The 22,123-nt window shown below is 39.2% G+C and overlaps 1 protein-coding gene across 1 annotated transcript in view; it reads left to right on the forward strand.

The window, feature by feature from the left end:
• The window catches only part of LOC129852750 (transducin-like enhancer protein 4), a gene marked incomplete at its 5' end in the record, with an annotated part of 159,736 nt that overhangs the window by 51,022 nt on the left and 86,591 nt on the right, over positions 1-22,123 (forward strand). Inside the window, 4 exons of the mRNA XM_055918410.1 lie at positions 659-721; positions 5,923-5,997; positions 8,211-8,415; positions 10,635-10,651. Of these exons, the coding sequence (XP_055774385.1) occupies positions 659-721; positions 5,923-5,997; positions 8,211-8,415; positions 10,635-10,651 (360 nt within the window). The remainder of the gene's footprint in view (positions 1-658; positions 722-5,922; positions 5,998-8,210; positions 8,416-10,634; positions 10,652-22,123) is intronic.

Here is a 22,123-nt window from a genome sequence, read left to right on the forward strand (position 1 = left end):
AGTGGCCAATTCGTTGATGTAAATATTGAAGAGTGCAGGGCTCAGATTACAACCCTGGCGAAGGCCCCGCCCCTGGTTAAAGAATTATGCTATTTTCTTCCAATTTTAATGCTGCACGTATTGCCAGTATACATTGATTTCATGAATTTGTCTCTCTCTCTCTCTGTGTCTCTCTCTATCTCTCTGTTTCTCTCTCTCTCTGTCTCTCTGTTTCTCTCTCTCTCTGTCTCTCTCTCTCTCTCTCTGTGTCTCTCTCTCTCTCTCTCTCTCTCTCTCTCTCTCTCTCTCTCTCTATCTCTGTCTCTCTCTCTGTCTCTCTCTCTCTCTCTATCTCTGTCTCTCTCTCTGTCTCTCTCTCTCTCTCTCTCTGTGTCTCTCTCTGTCTCTCTCTCTCTATGTCTCTCTGTCTCTGTCTCTCTCTCTCTCTCTTTCTCTCTGTCTCTCTCTCTCTGTCTCTCTCTCTCTCTCTCTCTCTTTCTCTGTGTCTCTCTCACTCTCGCTCTGTGTCTCTTTCTCTCTGTGTCTCTCTCTCTCTGTCTGTGTCCCTCTCTCTGTCTCTGTGTATCTCTCTATCTCTGTCTCTCTCTCTCTCTCTCTCTCTCTCTCTCTCTCTCTCTCTCTCTCTGTGTCTCTCTCCCTGTGTCTCTCTCTCTCTCAGGCGGAGATGGTGAAACGACTGAACACTATCTGTGCCCAAGTCATCCCCTTCCTTTCACTAGAGGTTCGTGTAACATTGATCTCCAGTCTGTCTCCTGTTCTCTCAGATAGTCAGAAAACTGTCTTCTGATCCAAAAAAAAAGGGTTGAGGAGAAGGAGAGACCTACATTTGTTGTTAATTTCACTTTTGTTGATGATCTATTTCAATGTGAAAATATGTTTCCCAATAAAGCCCATTGAAATAAAGAGAGAGAGAGCCCTGCAATGCCAAAAGCTAAGCAAAGAAAAGAGTCCCCTCATCCAGCTGGTCCTTCAACCAGTTGGTCCCCTCATCCAGCTGGTCCCCTCATCCAGCTGGCCCCCTCATCCAGCTGGTCCCCTCATCCAGCTGGTCCCCTCATCCAGCTGGTCCCTCATCCAGCTGGTCCCCTCATCCAGGTGGTCCCCTCATCCAGCTGGTCCCCTCATCCAGTAGGTCCCTCATCCAGCTGGTTCCCTCATCCAGCTGGTCCCCTCATCCAGCTGGTCCCCTCATCCAGCTGGTCCCTCATCCAGCTGGCCCCCTCATCCAGCTGGCCCCCTCATCCAGCTGGCCCCTCATCCAGTTGGTCCCCTCATCCAGCTGGTCCTGGGGCTGAGTTCACAAACCTGTTCTACTAACACACTGAAGCCTCAGTCCCCTCATCCAGCTGGTCCTGGGGCTGAGTTCACAAACCTGTTCTACTAACACACTGAAGCCTCAGTCCCCTCATCCAGCTGGTCCTGAGTTCACAGACCTGTTCTACTAACACACTGAAGCCTCAGTCCCCTCATCCAGCTGGTCCTGGGACTGAGTTCACAAACCTGTCCAACTAACACACTGAAGCCTCAGTCCCCTCATCCAGCTGGTCCTGGGGCTGAGTTCACTAACCTGTTCTACTAACACACTGAAGCCTCAGTCCCCTCATCCAGCTGGTCCTGGGGCTGAGTTCACTAACCTGTTCTACTAACACACTGAAGCCTCAGTCCCCTCATCCAGCTGGTCCTGGGGCTGAGTTCACTAACCTGTTCTACTAACACACTGAAGCCTCAGTCCCCTCAACCAGCTGGTCCTGGGGCTGAGTTCACTAACCTGTTCTACTAACACACTGAAACCTCAGTCCCCTCATCCAGCTGGTCCTGGGGCTGAGTTCACTAACCTGTTCTACTAACACACTGAAGCCTCAGTCCCCTCATCCAGATGGTCCTGGACCTGAGTTCACTAACCTGTTCTACTAACACACTGAAGCCTCAGTCCCCTCATCCAGCTGGTCCTGGGGCTGAGTTCACTAACCTGTTCTACTAACACACTGAAGCCTCAGTCCCCTCATCCAGCTGGTCCTGGGGCTGAGTTCACTAACCTGTTCTACTAACACACTGAAGCCTCAGTCCCCTCATCCAGCTGGTCCTGGGGCTGAGTTCACTAACCTGTTCTACTAACACACTGAAGCCTCAGTCCCCTCATCCAGCTGGTCCTGGGGCTGAGTTCACTAACCTGTTCTACTAACACACTGAAGCCTCAGTCCCCTCATCCAGCTGGTCCTAGGGCTGAGTTCACTAACCTGTTCTACTAACACACTGAAGCCTCAGTCCCTTCATCCAGCTGGTCCTGGGGCTGAGTTCACTAACCTGTTCTACTAACACACTGAAGCCTCAGTCCCCTCATCCAGCTGGTCCTGGGGCTGAGTTCACTAACCTGTTCTACTAACACACTGAAGCCTCAGTCCCCTCATCCAGCTGGTCCTGGGGCTGAGTTCACTAACCTGTTCTACTAACACACTGAAGCCTCAGTCCCCTCATCCAGCTGGTCCTGGGGCTGAGTTCACTAACCTGTTCTACTAACACACTGAAGCCTCGGTCCCCTCATCCAGCTGGTCCTGGGGCTGAGTTCACTAACCTGTTCTACTAACACACTGAAGCCTCAGTCCCCTCATCCAGCTGGTCCTGGGGCTGAGTTCACTAACCTGTTCTACTAACACACTGAAGCCTCAGTCCCCTCATCCAGCTGGTCCTGGGGCTGAGTTCACTAATCTGTTCTACTAACACACTGAAGCCTCGGTCCCCTCATCCAGCTGGTCCTGGGGCTGAGTTCACTAACCTGTTCTACTAACACACTGAAGCCTCAGTCCCCTCATCCAGCTGGTCCTGGGGCTGAGTTCACTAACCTGTTCTACTAACACACTGAAGCCTCAGTCCCCTCATCCAGCTGGTCCTGGGGCTGAGTTCACTAACCTGTTCTACTAACACACTGAAGACTCAGTCCCCTCATCCAGCTGGTCCTGAGTTCACTAACCTGTTCTACTAACACACTGAAGCCTCAGTCCCCTCATCCAGCTGGTCCTGGGGCTGAGTTCACAAACCTGTTCTACTAACACACTGAAGCCTCAGTCCCCTCATCCAGCTGGTCCTGAGTTCACAAACCTGTTGTACTAACACACTGAAGCCTCAGGACCAGAACATCCAATCAATCGGAATAAAACAAATTACAACACAGTCAAAACAAAACTATATTACTTATTGGGAAACACAAGCACAAAGCAAAATGCAGTTTTATCCGGCCCTAAATGGACAGTAGACCGTGGCTAACTATTTGACCATGGTTACGGATCAAAACGTTAGAACAGGCTCAGTGAGCACAGCCTTGGCATTGAGAAGGGTAGACACAGGAAAACCTGGCTCCCTGTAGAGGAAAGGCTGTGCAACCACTGCACCCCAGCAGAACCTGAGACGGAGCTGCATTTCCTGACAAAATGTCAAAAATATAAAACAATTAGAGAGTGTCATTTCCCCAAATTTGAAACCCTTATTGTTAAATGTGTGGTTGTTTTTAGCCGTGATTATTGTTGTTGCTGATTAACTGAGACTAGGGATCAGGGACGACTGCAGTCAGACAGAGGTACTGCTGTAGGAGAACTGGGGATGCTCGGATTTACATAATATTTGCTTTTCTGTGTACATATTATTCATACACTACATTGTCTCTCTCTCCCTGTCTCTCTCTCCCCGTGTCTCTATCTCACTGTCTCTAACTCGCTGTCTCTCTCTCTCCATGTCTCTCTCTCCATGTCTCTATCTCCCTGTCTCTCTCTCTCTCCCCGTCTCTCTATCTCCCTGTCTCTCGATCTCCCTATGTCTATCTCCCTGTGTCTCTATCTCCCTGTATGTCTCTGTCTCCCTCTGTATCTATCTCCCCTGTCTCTATCTCCCTGTTACTCTCTCCCTGTTTCTCTCCCCTGTCTCTATCTCCCTGTGTCTCTTTCTCCCTATTTCTTTCTCACCTCCGTCTCTATCTTCCTCTGTCGCTATCTCTCCGTGTCTCTATCTACCCGTGTCTCTATCTCCCGGTGTCTCTATCTCCCTCCGTCCCTGTGTCTCTGTCTCCCTGTGCCTCTGTCTCCCTCCTTCTCTATCTCCCTGTGTCTCTATCTCCCTGTGTCTCTATCTCCCTGTGTCTCTATCTCCCTCTGTCTCCCTGTGTCTCTGTCTCTATCTCCCTGTGTCTCTATCTCCCTGTGTCTCTATCTCCCTGTGTCTCTCCCTCTATCTCGCTCTGTCTCTATCTCCCTGTGCCTCTGTCTCTCTGTGTCTCTATCTCCCTCTATCTCCCTGTGTCTCTGTCTCTCTGTGTCTCTGTCTCCCTGTGTCTCTGTCTCCCTGTGTCTCTGTCTCCCTGTGTCTCTATCTCCCTGTGTCTCTGTCTCCCTGTGTCTCTGTCTCCCTGTGTCTCTGTCTCCCTGTGTCTCTGTCTCCCTGTGTCTCTGTCTCCCTGTGTCTCTATCTCCCTGTGTCTCTGTCTCCCTGTGTCTCTGTCTGTCTCTTTGTCTCTGTCTCCCTGTGTCTCTATCTCCCTGTGTCTCTGTCTCCCTGTGTCTCTGTCTGTCTCTGTGTCTCTATCTCCCTGTGTCTCTGTCTCCCTGTGTCTCTGTCTGTCTCTGTGTCTCTGTCTCCCTGTGTCTCTATCTCCCTCCGTCCCTGTGTCTCTGTCTCCCTGTGCCTCTGTCTCCCTCCTTCTCTATCTCCCTGTGTCTCTATCTCCCTGTGTCTCTATCTCCCTGTGTCTCTATCTCCCTCTGTCTCCCTGTGTCTCTATCTCCCTGTGTCTCTGTCTCTATCTCCCTGTGTCTCTATCTCCCTGTGTCTCTATCTCCCTTTGTCTCTCCCTCTATCTCGCTCTGTCTCTATCTCCCTGTGCCTCTGTCTCTCTGTGTCTCTATCTCCCTCTATCTCCCTGTGTCTCTGTCTCTCTGTGTCTCTGTCTCCCTGTGTCTCTGTCTCCCTGTGTCTCTGTCTCCCTGTGTCTCTATCTCCCTGTGTCTCTGTCTCCCTGTGTCTCTGTCTCCCTGTGTCTCTATCTCCCTGTGTCTCTGTCTCCCTGTGTCTCTATCTCCCTGTGTCTCTGTCTCCCTGTGTCTCTATCTGTCTCTGTGTCTCTGTCTCCCTGTGTCTCTGTCTCCCTGTGTCTCTGTCTCCCTGTGTCTCTGTCTCCCTGTGTCTCTGTCTCCCTGTGTCTCTATCTCCCTGTGTCTCTGTCTCTCTGTGTCTCTGTCTCCCTGTGTCTCTGTCTCCCTGTGTCTCTGTCTCCCTGTGTCTCTATCTCCCTGTGTCTCTGTCTCCCTGTGTCTCTGTCTCCCTGTGTCTCTATCTCCCTGTGTCTCTGTCTCCCTGTGTCTCTATCTCCCTGTGTCTCTGTCTCCCTGTGTCTCTATCTGTCTCTGTGTCTCTGTCTCCCTGTGTCTCTGTCTCCCTGTGTCTCTGTCTCCCTGTGTCTCTATCTCCCTGTGTCTCTGTCTCCCTGTGTCTCTGTCTCCCTGTGTCTCTGTCTCCCTGTGTCTCTGTCTCCCTGTGTCTCTATCTCCCTGTGTCTCTGTCTCCCTGTGTCTCTATCTCCCTGTGTCTCTGTCTCCCTGTGTCTCTATCTGTCTCTGTGTCTCTGTCTCCCTGTGTCTCTGTCTCCCTGTGTCTCTGTCTCCCTGTGTCTCTGTCTCCCTGTGTCTCTGTCTCCCTGTGTCTCTATCTCCCTGTGTCTCTGTCTCCCTGTGTCTCTGTCTCCCTGTGTCTCTGTCTCCCTGTGTCTCTATCTATCTGTCTCTGTGTCTCTGTCTCCCTGTGTCTCTGTCTCCCTGTGTCTCTGTCTCCCTGTGTCTCTGTCTCCCTGTGTCTCTGTCTCCCTGTGTCTCTGTCTCCCTGTGTCTCTGTCTCCCTGTGTCTCTGTCTCCCTGTGTCTCTGTCTGTCTCTGTGTGTATCAGCATCAGCAGCAGGTAGTCCAGGCGGTGGAAAGAGCTAAACAGGTCACCATGTCTGAACTCAACTCTATCATCGGGGTATGTCTACACACACACACACACACACACACACACACACACACACACACACACACACACACACACACACACACACACACACACACACACACACACACACACACACACACACACACACACACACACACACACACACACACACACACACATGCACACACACACACGCACGCGCGCACAGACACCCACACATAGACACACACCCACACATAGACACACACCCACACATAGACACACACCCACACATAGACACACACACACACACACACACGCACGCACGCACGCGCGTACACACACACACGCACGCACGCACAGACACCCACACATAGACACACACCCACACATAGACACACACCCACACATAGACACACACCCACACATAGACACACACCCACACATAGACACACACACACACACACACACACACACACACACACACACACACACACACACACACACACACACACACACACACACACACACACACACACACACACACACACACACACACACACACACACACACGTACGTTTGTTTTACTAACCTTGTAGGGACCAAAATATTGATTCCCATTCAAAACCTTAACGGCAACAATACCACCAAACCCATAACCCTAATTGTTCCCACTGAGCCTAAAACAGCATTTTCCTTGTGGGGACACTAAGGAATCAATACTTGTCCAAATGTTCCTTGTTTTACTATGATACAGTATTATATATGGTACTGTAGATTACATACACTACATGATCAAAAGTATGTGGACACCTCCTAGTCGAACATCTAATGCCAAAATCATGGACATTAATATGGAGTTGGTCCCCCCTTTGCATCAGCAGATGTCACAAAGTGCTGTACAGAAACCCAGCCTAAAACCCCAAACAGCAAGCAATGCAGGTGTAGAAGCACGGTGGCTAGGAAAAACTCCCTAGAAAAGGCCAAAACCTAGGAAGAAACCTAGAGAGGAACCAGGCTATGAGGGGTGGCCAGTCCTCTTCTAGCTGTGCCGGGTGGAGATTATAACAGAACATGGCCAAGATGTTCAAATGTTCATAAATGACCAGCATGGTCAAATAATAATAATCACAGTAGTTGTTGAGGGTGCAGCAAGTCAGCACCTTAGGAGTAAATGTCAGTTGGCTTTTCATAGCCGATCATTGAGAGTATCTCTACCGCTCCTGCGGTCTCTAGAGAGTTGAAAACAGCAGGTCTGGGACAGGTAGCACGTCCGGTGAACAGGTCAGGTTTTCCATAGCCGCAGGCAGAACAGTTGAAACCGGAGCAGCAGCACGGCCAGGTGGACTGGGGACACAAGCCCCCACTCTTCTGGGAAGTCATTAATATGGAGTTTGTCCCCCCTTTGCTGCTATAACAGCCTCCACTCTTTAGGGAAGTCATTAATATGGAGTTTGTCCCCCCTTTGCTGCTATAACAGCCTCCACTCTTCTGGGAAGTCATTAATATGGAGTTGGTCCCTCCCCTTTGCTGCTATAACAGCCTCCACTCTTCTGGGAAGGCTTTCCACTAGATGTTGGAACATTGCTGCGGGGACTTGCTTCCATTCAGCCACAAGAGCATTAGTGAGGTCGGGCTCTAATGTTGGGCGATTAGGCTTGGCTCGCGGTCCAATTCATCCCAAAGGTGTTCGATGGGGTTGAGGTCAGGGTTCTGTGCAGGCCAGTCATGTTCTTCCACACCGATCTTGACGAACCATTTCTGTATGGACCTCACTTTTTTGCACGGGGGCATTGTCATGCTGAAACAGGAAAGGGCCTTCCCCAAACTGTTGCCACAAAGTTGGAAAAACAGAATTGTATTCTGTAGCAGTAAGATTTCCCTTCACTGGAACTAAGAGGCCTGAACCAAGAAAAACAGCCCCACACCATTATTCCTCCTCCACCAAACTTTACAGTTGGCACTATGTAGAGTGTCTCTCTCTCTTAATGTCTCTCTCTTTCCCTCCCTCTCCTATTTGTCTCCTCTGTCTCTCTCTGCCTGTGTCTAGTGTAGAGTGCTCTGCCTGTGTCTAGTGTAGAGTGCTCTGCCTGTGTCTAGTGTAGAGTGCTCTGCCTGTGTCTAGTGTAGAGTGCTCTGCCTGTGTCTAGTGTAGAGTGCTCTGCCTGTGTCTAGTGTAGAGTGCTCTGCCTGTGTCTAGTGTAGAGTGCTCTGCCTGTGTCTAGTGTAGAGTGGTAATGATAATGGCATGTGTGTGTATTCAGCAGCAGCAGCTCCATGCCCAGCACCTATGCCATGGCCCTGCCCTCCCGGTGCCCCTCACCACCCAACCTTCTGGGCATCAACCCCCTCAACCCGCCCTGCCCACCGCAGGAAGCAGCAGCCTCCTCGCCCTCTCCTCCGCCCTCGCTGCCCATCAGATGCCCCTAAAGGAGGACAAAAAACAAAAGGACAACAACACCGACAGAGGTAAACACTGAAACTCTACTTGATAATCCTCTTTCCATTCATGTATTTTGATTTGTGTTTTAAGTAGTACTCTCTAGTACAGTCAGATGGTCTATAACAGGTTTCAGTAGTACTCTCTCTAGTACAGTCAGATGGTCTATAACAGGTTTCAGTAGTACTCTCTCTAGTACAGTCAGATGGTCTATAACAGGTTTCAGTAGTACTCTCTCTAGTACAGTCAGATGGTCTATAACAGGTTTCAGTAGTACTCTCTCTAGTACAGTCAGATGGTCTATAACAGGTTTCAGTAGTACTCTCTCTAGTACAGTCAGATGGTCTATAACAGGTTTCAGTAGTACTCTCTCTAGTACAGTCAGATGGTCTATAACAGGTTTCAGTAGTACTCTCTCTAGTACAGTCAGATGGTCTATGACAGGTTTCAGTAGTACTCTCTCTAGTACAGCCAGATGGTCTATAACAGGTTTCAGTAGTACTCTCTCTAGTACAGTCAGATGGTCTATAACAGGTTTCAGTAGTACTCTCTCTAGTACAGTCAGATGGTCTATAACAGGTTTCAGTAGTACTCTCTCTAGTACAGTCAGATGGTCTATAACAGGTTTCAGTAGTACTCTCTCTAGTACAGTCAGATGGTCTATAACAGGTTTCAGTAGTACTCTCTCTAGGACAGTCAGATTCTCTATAACAGGTTTCAGTAGTACTCTAGTACCTCCTCCTTTTCTGCAGCAACCAGTGATCCGGGTCAACAGCACCAATGTAACAGTATAGCTTCCGTCCCTCTCCTCGCCCCGAACCAGGGACCCTCTGCACACAGACTACAGTCACCCTCGAAGCATCGTTACCCATCGCTCCACAAAAGCCGCGGCCCTTGCAGAGCAAGGGGAACCACTACTTCAAGTTCTCAGAGCGAGTGGCGTCAGCGATTGAAACACTATTAGCGCGCACCACCGCTAACTAGCTAGCCATTTCACATCGGTTACACTCGCACCCCCCTTGCACCACCTCCTCACAACCCCCCCCCCCCCACCCCCCCAAAAAGCTTTTAATGAACTAACACCAACACTCGCGCTTGACTTACCACTAATAGCTTTGACCATGCTACTCTGAGGTAAATTGAATTACTATTACTGTGATATGTAGTTGTCCCACCTCGCTATCTTAAGATGAATGCAAGTCACTCTTTATAAGACCGTCTGCTAAATGACTATAATGGAAAAAGAAGTAGTGCTATGCTAAGCGCTAGTCTAATGCCAGAGTAGCAGTGCTATGCTAATCACTAGTCTAACTCCAGAGTAGCAGTGCTGTGCTAAGCGCTAGTCTAATGCCAGAGTAGCAGTGCTATGCTAAGCGCTAGTCTAATGCCAGAGTAGCAGTGCTATGCTAATCACTAGTCTAACTCTAGAGTAGCAGTGCTATGCTAATCACTAGTCTAACTCCAGAGTAGCAGTGCTATGCTAATCACTAGTCTAACTCCAGAGTAGCAGTGCTATGCTAAGCGCTAGTCTAATGCCAGAGTAGCAGTGCTATGCTAATCACTAGTCTAACTCTAGAGTAGCAGTGCTATGCTAATCACTAGTCTAACTCCAGAGTAGCAGTGCTATGCTAATCACTAGTCTAACTCCAGAGTAGCAGTGCTATGCTAATCACTAGTCTAACCCTAGAGTAGCAGTGCTATGCTAATCACTAGTCTAACTCCAGAGTAGCAGTGCTATGCTAAGCGCTAGTCTAACTCTAGAGTAGCAGTGCTATGCTACGCACTAGTCTAACTCTAGAGTAGCAGCCCCAGTATCATAGCTACTCCATTGTTAGCCTGTCAGAGTTTAACAGCTCTCCCTGCACTAATCTGAATGAGTAAACCCAGTAAAAACATGTTTGCAGAATATGTGTTTTACAGTGACCTGTGTATAAGAGTGTGTGCAGTTATTTGTCTGTATGTGAAATATTATGGCTTTGGTTTTCCCTCACTTTTCTCACCCATTTACTCTCTTCCTCTCTCTCTCTCTCTCTCTCTCTCTCTCTCTCTCTCTCTCTCTCTCTCTCTCTCTCTCTCTCTCTCTCTCTCTCTCTCTCTCTCTCTCTCTCTCTCTCTCTCTCTCTCTCTCTCTCTCCCTCCCTCTCTCTCTCTTTCTCTCTCTCTCTCTCTCTCTCTGTTTCTCTCTCTCTCTCTTTCTCTCTCTCTGTTTCTCTCTCTCTCTCTTTCTCTCTCTCTGACAATCCTTCAGAAAGAGACTCAGTCAAGGTAAGACTTATTTTCCTTCTAATTCTTCTGGTGTCTTGTTAGCAAAGGGGAGGGAAAGAAGGGAGAGAGAGAAGTATAGAGGGAGAGTTCAGTGTTGAGGTTCATTTGTCTCTAAGCGTTCTGCTCTGTTCCTGCAGTCAAACGTCTAGTTTGTTGAAAACGCAATGAGATGATTAGTATGGCTTTCTTCACAGACTGAGCACTGTGGGCTTACGCACACACACACGCACGCACGCACGCACGCACGCACGCACACACACACACACACACACACACACACACACACACACACACACACACACACACAGATAGAGATAGAGATACAAACACACACACAAACACACAGAGACACACTTTTTCTCTCTCACAAACACAGTGACTAGTCACTTTAATAATGTTTACATTCTGCTTTACTCATTTCATATGTATATACTGTATTCTACTGTATGTTGTGACCAATAACATCTGTTAAATATGGACCAATAACATCTTTTAAATATGTGTATGGACCAATAACATCTGTTAAATATGGACCAATAACATCTGTTAAATATGGACCAATAACATCTGTTAAATATGGACCAATAACATCTGTTAAATATGGACCAATAACATCAGTTAAATATGGACCAATAACATCTGTTAAATATGGACCAATAACATCTGTTAAATATGGACCAATAACATCTGTTAAATATGGACCAATAACATCTGTTAAATATGGACCAATAACATCTGTTAAATATGGACCAATAACATCTGATAAATATGGACCAATAACATCTGTTAAATATGGACCAATAACATCTGTTAAATATGGACCAATAACATCTGTTAAATATATGTATGGACCAATAACATCTGTTAAATATGGACCAATAACATCTGTTAAATATGGACCAATAACATCTGTTAAATATGGACCAATAACATCTGTTAAATATGGACCAATAACATCTGTTAAATATGGACCAATAACATCTGTTAAATATGGACCAATAACATCTGTTAAATATGGACCAATAACATCTGTTAAATATGGACCAATAACATCTGTTAAATATGGACCAATAACATCTGTTAAATATGGACCAATAACATCTGCTAAATATGGACCAATAACATCTGATAAATATGGACCAATAACATCTGATAAATATGGACCAATAACATCTGTTAAATATGGACCAATAACATCTGTTAAATATGGACCAATAACATCTGTTAAATATGGACCAATAACATCTGTTAAATATGGACCAATAACATCTGTTAAATATATGTATGGACCAATAACATCTGTTAAATATGGACCAATAACATCTGTTAAATATGGACCAATAACATCTGTTAAATATATGTATGGACCAATAACATCTGTTAAATATGGACCAATGACATCTGTTAAATATATGTATGGACCAATAACATCTGTTAAATATGTGTATGGACCAATAACATCTGTTAAATATATGTATGGACCAATAACATCTGTTAAATATGGACCAATTACATCTGTTAAATATATGTATGGACCAATAACATCTGTTAAATATATGTATGGACCAATAACATCTGCTAAATATATGTATGGACCAATAACATCTGCTAAATATATGTATGGACCAATAACATCTGCTAAATATATGTATGGACCAATAACATCTGCTAAATATATGTATGGACCAATAACATCTGTTAAATATGTGTATGGACCAATAACATCTGTTAAATATATGTATGGACCAATAACATCTGTTAAATATGGACCAATAACATCTGTTAAATATGGACCAATAACATCTGTTAAATATGGACCAATAACATCTGTTAAATATGGACCAATAACATCTGTTAAATATGTGTATGGACCAATAACATCTGTTAAATATGTGTATGGACCAATAACATCTGTTAAATATGTGACCAATAACATCTGATAAATATGGACCAATAACATCTGTTAAATATGGACCAATAACATCTGTTAAATATGGACCAATAACATCTGTTAAATATGTGTATGAACCAATAACATCTGTTAAATATGGACCAATAACATCTGTTAAATATGGACCAATAACATCTGTTAAATATATGTATGGACCAATAACATCTGTTAAATATATGTATGGACCAATAACATCTGTTAAATATGGACCAATTACATCTGTTAAATATGGACCAATAACATCTGTTAAATATGGACCAATAACATCTGTTAAATATGTGTATGGACCAATAACATCTGATAAATATGGACCAATAACATCTGTTAAATATGGACCAATAACATCTGTTAAATATATGTATGGACCAATAACATCTGTTAAATATATGTATGGACCAATAACATCTGTTAAATATATGTATGGACCAATAACATCTGTTAAATATGGACCAATAACATCTGTTAAATATGGACCAATAACATCTGTTAAATATGGACCAATAACATCTGTTAAATATGGACCAATAACATCTGTTAAATATATGTATGGACCAATAACATCTGTTAAATATGTAACCAATAACATCTGTTAAATATGTGTATGGACCAATAACATCTGTTAAATATGGACCAATAACATCTGATAAACATGTGTATGGACCAATAACATCTGATAAATATGGACCAATAACATCTGTTAAATATGGACCAATAACATCTGTTAAATATATGTATGGACCAATAACATCTGTTAAATATGGACCAATAACATCTGTTAAATATGTGTATGGACCAATAACATCTGTTAAATATGGACCAATAACATCTGTTAAATATGTGTATGGACCAATAACATCTCTTAAATATGGACCAATAACATCTGTTAAATATATGTATGGACCAATAACATCTGTTAAATATGTGACCAATAATATCTGTTAAATATGGACCAATAACATCAGTTAAATATGGACCAATAACATCTGTTAAATATGTGTATGGACCAATAACATCTGTTAAATATGGACCAAAACATCTGTTAAATATGTGTATGGACCAATAACATCTGTTAAATATGTGTATGAACCAATAACATCTGTTAAATATGGACCAATAACATCTGTTAAATATGGACCAATAACATCTGTTAAATATATGTATGGACCAATAACATCTGTTAAATATATGTATGGACCAATAACATCTGTTAAATATGGACCAATTACATCTGTTAAATATGGACCAATAACATCTGTTAAATATGGACCAATAACATCTGTTAAATATGTGTATGGACCAATAACATCTGATAAATATGGACCAATAACATCTGTTAAATATGGACCAATAACATCTGTTAAATATATGTATGGACCAATAACATCTGTTAAATATATGTATGGACCAATAACATCTGTTAAATATATGTATGGACCAATAACATCTGTTAAATATGGACCAATAACATCTGTTAAATATGGACCAATAACATCTGTTAAATATGGACCAATAACATCTGTTAAATATGGACCAATAACATCTGTTAAATATATGTATGGACCAATAACATCTGTTAAATATGTAACCAATAACATCTGTTAAATATGTGTATGGACCAATAACATCTGTTAAATATGGACCAATAACATCTGATAAACATGTGTATGGACCAATAACATCTGATAAATATGGACCAATAACATCTGTTAAATATGGACCAATAACATCTGTTAAATATATGTATGGACCAATAACATCTGTTAAATATGGACCAATAACATCTGTTAAATATGTGTATGGACCAATAACATCTGTTAAATATGGACCAATAACATCTGTTAAATATGTGTATGGACCAATAACATCTCTTAAATATGGACCAATAACATCTGTTAAATATATGTATGGACCAATAACATCTGTTAAATATGTGACCAATAATATCTGTTAAATATGGACCAATAACATCAGTTAAATATGGACCAATAACATCTGTTAAATATGTGTATGGACCAATAACATCTGTTAAATATGGACCAAAACATCTGTTAAATATGTGTATGGACCAATAACATCTGTTAAATATGGACCAATAACATCTGTTAAATATGGACCAATAAAATCTGTTAAATATGTGACCAATAACATCTGTTAAATATGGACCAATAACATCTGTTAAATATGGACCAATAACATCTGTTAAATATGGACCAATAACATCTGATAAATATGGGCCAATAACATCTGCTAAATATGGACCAATAACATCTGTTAAATATGGGCCAAGAAGATCTGCTAAATATGGACCAATAACATCTGTTAAATATGGACCAATAACATCTGTTAAATATGGACTAATAACATCTGTTAAATATGTGTATGGACCAATAACATCTGCTAAATATGGACCAATAACATCTGTTAAATATGGACCAATAACATCTGATAAATATGGACCAATAACATCTGTTAAATATGGACCAATAACATCAGTTAAATATGGACCAATAACATCTGTTAAATATGGACCAATAACATCTGTTAAATATGTGTATGGACCAATAACATCTGTTAAATATGGACCAATAACATCTGTTAAATATGGACCAATAACATCTGTTAAATATGTAACCAATAACATCTGTTAAATATGGACCAATAACATCTGATAAATATGGACCAATAACATCTGTTAAATATGGACCAATAACATCTGTTAAATATGGACCAATAACATCTGTTAAATATGTGTATGGACCAATAACATCTGTTAAATATGGACCAATAACATCTGTTAAATATGGACCAATAACATCTGTTAAATATGGACCAATAACATCTGTTAAATATGTGTATGGACCAATAACATCTGTTAAATATTTGTATGGACCAATAACATCTGCTAAATATGGACCAATAACATCTGTTAAATATGGACCAATAACATCTGTTAAATATGTGTATGGACCAATAACATCTGTTAAATATGTGTATGGACCAATAACATCTGTTAAATATGTGACCAATAACATCTGTTAAATATGGACCAATAACATCCGTTAAATATGGACCAATAACATCTGTTAAATATGGACCAATAACATCTGATAAATATGGACCAATAACATCTGTTAAATATGGACCAATAACATCTGTTAAATATGGACCAATAACATCTGTTAAATATGTGTATGGACCAATAACATCTGCTAAATATGGACCAATAACATCTGTTAAATATGGACCAATAACATCTGTTAAATATGGACCAATAACATCAGTTAAATATGGACCAATAACATCTGTTAAATATGTGTATGGACCAATAACATCTGTTAAAAATAGACCAATAACATCTGTTAAATATGTGTATGGACCAATAACATCTGATAAATATGGACCAATAACATCTGTTAAATATGTGTATGGACCAATAACATCTGTTAAATATGGACCAATAACATCTGTTAAATATGGACCAATAACATCTGATAAATATGTGTATGGACCAATAACATCTGTTAAATATGAAACAATAACATCTGATAAATATGGACCAATAACATCTGTTAAATATGGACCAATAACATCCGTTAAATATTGACCAATAACATCTGTTAAATATGGACCAATAACATCTGATAAATATGGACCAATAACATCTGTTAAATATGGACCAATAACATCTGTTAAATATGGACCAATAACATCTGTTAAATATGTGTATGGACCAATAACATCTGCTAAATATGGACCAATAACATCTGTTAAATATGGACCAATAACATCTGTTAAATATGGACCAATAACATCAGTTAAATATGGACCAATAACATCTGTTAAATATGTGTATGGACCAATAACATCTGTTAAAAATAGACCAATAACATCTGTTAAATATGTGTATGGACCAATAACATCTGATAAATATGGACCAATAACATCTGTTAAATATGTGTATGGACCAATAACATCTGTTAAATATGAAACAATAACATCTGATAAATATGGACCAATAACATCTGTTAAATATGTGTATGGACCAATAACATCTGTTAAATATGAAACAATAACATCTGATAAATATGGACCAATAACATCTGTTAAATATGTGTATGGACCAATAACATCTGTTAAATATGAAACAATAACATCTGATAAATATGGACCAATAACATCTGTTAAATATGGACCAATAGCATCTGTTAAATATGTGTATGGACCAATAACATCTGTTAAATATGGACCAATAACATCTGTTAAATATGTAACCAATAACATCTGTTAAATATGGACCAATAACATCTGCTAAATATGGACCAATAACATCTGTTAAATATGGACCAATAACATCTGTTAAATATGGACCAATAACATCTGCTAAATATGGACCAATAACATCTGTTAAATATGGACCAATAACATCTGTTAAATATATGTATGGACCAATAACATCTGTTAAATATGGACCAATAACATCTGTTAAATATGGACCAATAACATCTGTTAAATATGTGTATGGACCAATAACATCTGTTAAATATGGACCAATAACATCTGTTAAATATGTGTATGGACCAATAACATCTGATAAATATGTGTATGGACCAATAACATCTGTTAAATATGGACCAATAACATCTGTTAAATATGGACCAATAACATCTGTTAAATATGGACCAATAACATCTGTTAAATATGGACCAATAACATCTGTTAAATATGTGACCAATAACATCTGTTAAATATATGTATGGACCAATAACATCTGTTAAATATGTGACCAATAACATCTGTTAAATATGGACCAATAACATCTGTTAAATATGGACCAATAACATCTGTTAAATATGGACCAATAACATCTGTTAAATATGTGACCAATAACATCTGTTAAATATGGACCAATAACATCTGTTAAATATGGACCAATAACATCTGCTAAATATGGACCAATAACATCAGTTAAATATGGACCAATAACATCTGTTAAATATGGACCAATAACATCTGATAAATATGAACCAATAACATCTGATAATTATGAACCAATAACATCTGTTAAATATGTGACCAATAACATCTGATAAATATGAACCAATAACATCTGTTAAATATGGACCAATAACATCTGTTAAATATGGACCAATAACATCTGTTAAATATGTGTATGGACCAATAACATCTGTTAAATATGTGTATGGACCAATAACATCTGTTAAATATGTGACCAATAACATCTGTTAAATATGGACCAATAACATCTGTTAAATATGTGTATGGACCAATAACATCTGTTAAATATGTGTATGGACCAATAACATCTGTTAAATATGGACCAATAACATCTGATAAATATGTGTATGGACCAATAACACCTGTTAAATATGTGTATGGACCAATAACATCTGTTAAATATGGACCAATAACATCTGTTAAATATGGACCAATAACATCTGTTAAATATGGACCAATAACATCTGTTAAATATGGACCAATAACATCTGATAAATATGGGCCGATAACATCTGCTAAATATGGACCAATAACATCTGTTAAATATGGGCCAAGAAGATCTGCTAAATATGGACCAATAACATCTGTTAAATATGGACCAATAACATCTGTTAAATATGGACCAATAACATCTGTTAAATATGTGTATGGACCAATAACATCTGTTAAATATGGACCAATAACATCTGTTAAATATGGACCAATAACATCTGTTAAATATGTAACCAATAACATCTGTTAAATATGGACCAATAACATCTGATAAATATGGACCAATAACATCTGTTAAATATGGACCAATAACATCTGTTAAATATGGACCAATAACATCTGTTAAATATGTGTATGGACCAATAACATCTGATAAATATGGACCAATAACATCTGTTAAATATGGACCAATAACATCTGTTAAATATGGACCAATAACATCTGTTAAATATGTGTATGGACCAATAACATCTGTTAAATATGGACCAATAACATCTGTTAAATATGGACCAATAACATCTGTTAAATATGGACCAATAACATCTGTTAAATATGGACCAATAACATCTGTTAAATATGTGTATGGACCAATAACATCTGTTAAATATTTGTATGGAGCAATAACATCTGCTAAATATGGACCAATAACATCTGTTAAATATGGACCAATAACATCTGTTAAATATGTGTATGGGCCAATAACATCTGTTAAATATGTGTATGGACCAATAACATCTGTTAAATATGTGACCAATAACATCTGTTAAATATGGACCAATAACATCAGTTAAATATGGACCAATAACATCTGTTAAATATGGACCAATAACATCTGATAAATATGGACCAATTAACATCTGTTAAATATGGACCAATAACATCTGTTAAATATGGACCAATAACATCTGTTAAATATGTGTATGGACCAATAACATCTGCTAAATATGGACCAATAACATCTGTTAAATATGGACCAATAACATCTGTTAAATATGGACCAATAACATCTGTTAAATATGGACCAATAACATCAGTTAAATATGGAGCAATAACATCTGTTAAATATGTGTATGGACCAATAACATCTGTTAAATATAGACCAATAACATCTGATAAATATGTGTATGGACCAATAACATCTGTTAAATATGGACCAATAACATCTGTTAAATATGGACCAATAACATCTGTTAAATATGGACCAATAACATCTGTTAAATATGGACCAATAACATCTGTTAAATATGTGACCAATAACATCTGTTAAATATATGTATGGACCAATAACATCTGTTAAATATGTGACCAATAACATCTGTTAAATATATGTATGGACCAATAACATCTGTTAAATATGTGACCAATAACATCTGTTAAATATGGACCAATAACATCTGTTAAATATGGACCAATAACATCTGTTAAATATGGACCAATAACATCTGTTAAATATGTGACCAATAACATCTGTTAAATATGGACCAATAACATCTGCTAAATATGGACCAATAACATCAGTTAAATATGGACCAATAACATCTGTTAAATATGGACCAATAACATCTGCTAAATATGGACCAATAACATCAGTTAAATATGGACCAATAACATCTGTTAAATATGGACCAATAACATCTGATAAATATGAACCAATAACATCTGATAATTATGAACCAATAACATCTGTTAAATATGTGACCAATAACATCTGATAAATATGAACCAATAACATCTGTTAAATATGGACCAATAACATCTGTTAAATATGGACCAATAACATCTGTTAAATATGTGTATGGACCAATAACATCTGTTAAATATGTGTATGGACCAATAACATCTGTTAAATATGTGACCAATAACATCTGTTAAATATGGACCAATAACATCTGTTAAATATGTGTATGGACCAATAACATCTGTTAAATATGTGTATGGACCAATAACATCTGTTAAATATGGACCAATAACATCTGATAAATATGTGTATGGACCAATAACACCTGTTAAATATGTGTATGGACCAGTAACATCTGTTAAATATGGACCAATAACATCTGTTAAATATGGACCAATAACATCTGATAAATATGGGCCGATAACATCTGCTAAATATGGACCAATAACATCTGTTAAATATGGGCCAAGAAGATCTGCTAAATATGGACCAATAACATCTGTTAAATATGGACCAATAACATCTGTTAAATATGGACCAATAACATCTGTTAAATATGGACCAATAACATCTGTTAAATATGTGTATGGACCAATAACATCTGTTAAATATGTGACCAATAACATCTGTTAAATATGGACCAATAACATCTGTTAAATATGTAACCAATAACATCTGTTAAATATGGACCAATAACATCTGATAAATATGGACCAATAACATCTGTTAAATATGGACCAATAACATCTGTTAAATATGGACCAATAACATCTGTTAAATATGTGTATGGACCAATAACATCTGATAAATATGGACCAATAACATCTGTTAAATATGGACCAATAACATCTGTTAAATATGGACCAATAACATCTGTTAAATATGTGTATGGACCAATAACATCTGTTAAATATGGACCAATAACATCTGTTAAATATGGACCAATAACATCTGTTAAATATGGACCAATAACATCTGTTAAATATGGACCAATAACATCTGTTAAATATGTGTATGGACCAATAACATCTGTTAAATATTTGTATGGACCAATAACATCTGCTAAATATGGACCAATAACATCTGTTAAATATGGACCAATAACATCTGTTAAATATGTGTATGGGCCAATAACATCTGTTAAATATGTGTATGGACCAATAACATCTGTTAAATATGTGACCAATAACATCTGTTAAATATGGACCAATAACATCAGTTAAATATGGACCAATAACATCTGTTAAATATGGACCAATAACATCTGATAAATATGGACCAATAACATCTGTTAAATATGGACCAATAACATCTGTTAAATATGGACCAATAACATCTGTTAAATATGTGTATGGACCAATAACATCTGCTAAATATGGACCAATAACATCTGTTAAATATGGACCAATAACATCTGTTAAATATGGACCAATAACATCTGTTAAATATGGACCAATAACATCAGTTAAATATGGAGCAATAACATCTGTTAAATATGTGTATGGACCAATAACATCTGTTAAATATAGACCAATAACATCTGTTAAATATGTGTATGGACCAATAACATCTGTTAAATATAGACCAATAACATCTGTTAGATATGTGTATGGACCAATAACATCTGTTAAATATGGACCAATAACATCTGATAAATATGTGTATGGACCAATAACACCTGTTAAATATGTGTATGGACCAATAACATCTGTTAAATATGGACCAATAACATCTGTTAAATATGTGTATGGACCAATAACATCTGCTAAATATGTGTATGGACCAAAAACATCTGTTAAATATGGACCAATAACATCTGTTAAATATGGACCAATAACATCTGTTAAATATGTGTATGGACCAATAACATCTGTTAAATATGTGTATGGACCAATAACATCTGTTAAATATGTGACCAATAACATCTGTTAAATATGGACCAATAACAACTGTTAAATATGTGTATGGACCAATAACATCTGTTAAATATGTGTATGGACCAATAACATCTGTTAAATATGGACCAATAACATCTGATAAATATGTGTATGGACCAATAACACCTGTTAAATATGTGTATGGACCAATAACATCTGTTAAATATGGACCAATAACATCTGTTAAATATGGACCAATAACATCTGTTAAATATGGACCAATAACATCTGTTAAATATGGACCAATAACATCTGTTAAATATGTGTATGGACCAATAACATCTGATAAATATGGACCAATAACATCTGTTAAATATGTGTATGGACCAATAACATCTGTTAAATATGGACCAATAACATCTGTTAAATATGTGTATGGACCAATAACATATGTTAAA

This window comes from Salvelinus fontinalis, chromosome 4, assembly GCF_029448725.1.
Source record: "Salvelinus fontinalis isolate EN_2023a chromosome 4, ASM2944872v1, whole genome shotgun sequence".
NCBI lineage: Eukaryota > Metazoa > Chordata > Actinopteri > Salmoniformes > Salmonidae > Salvelinus > Salvelinus fontinalis.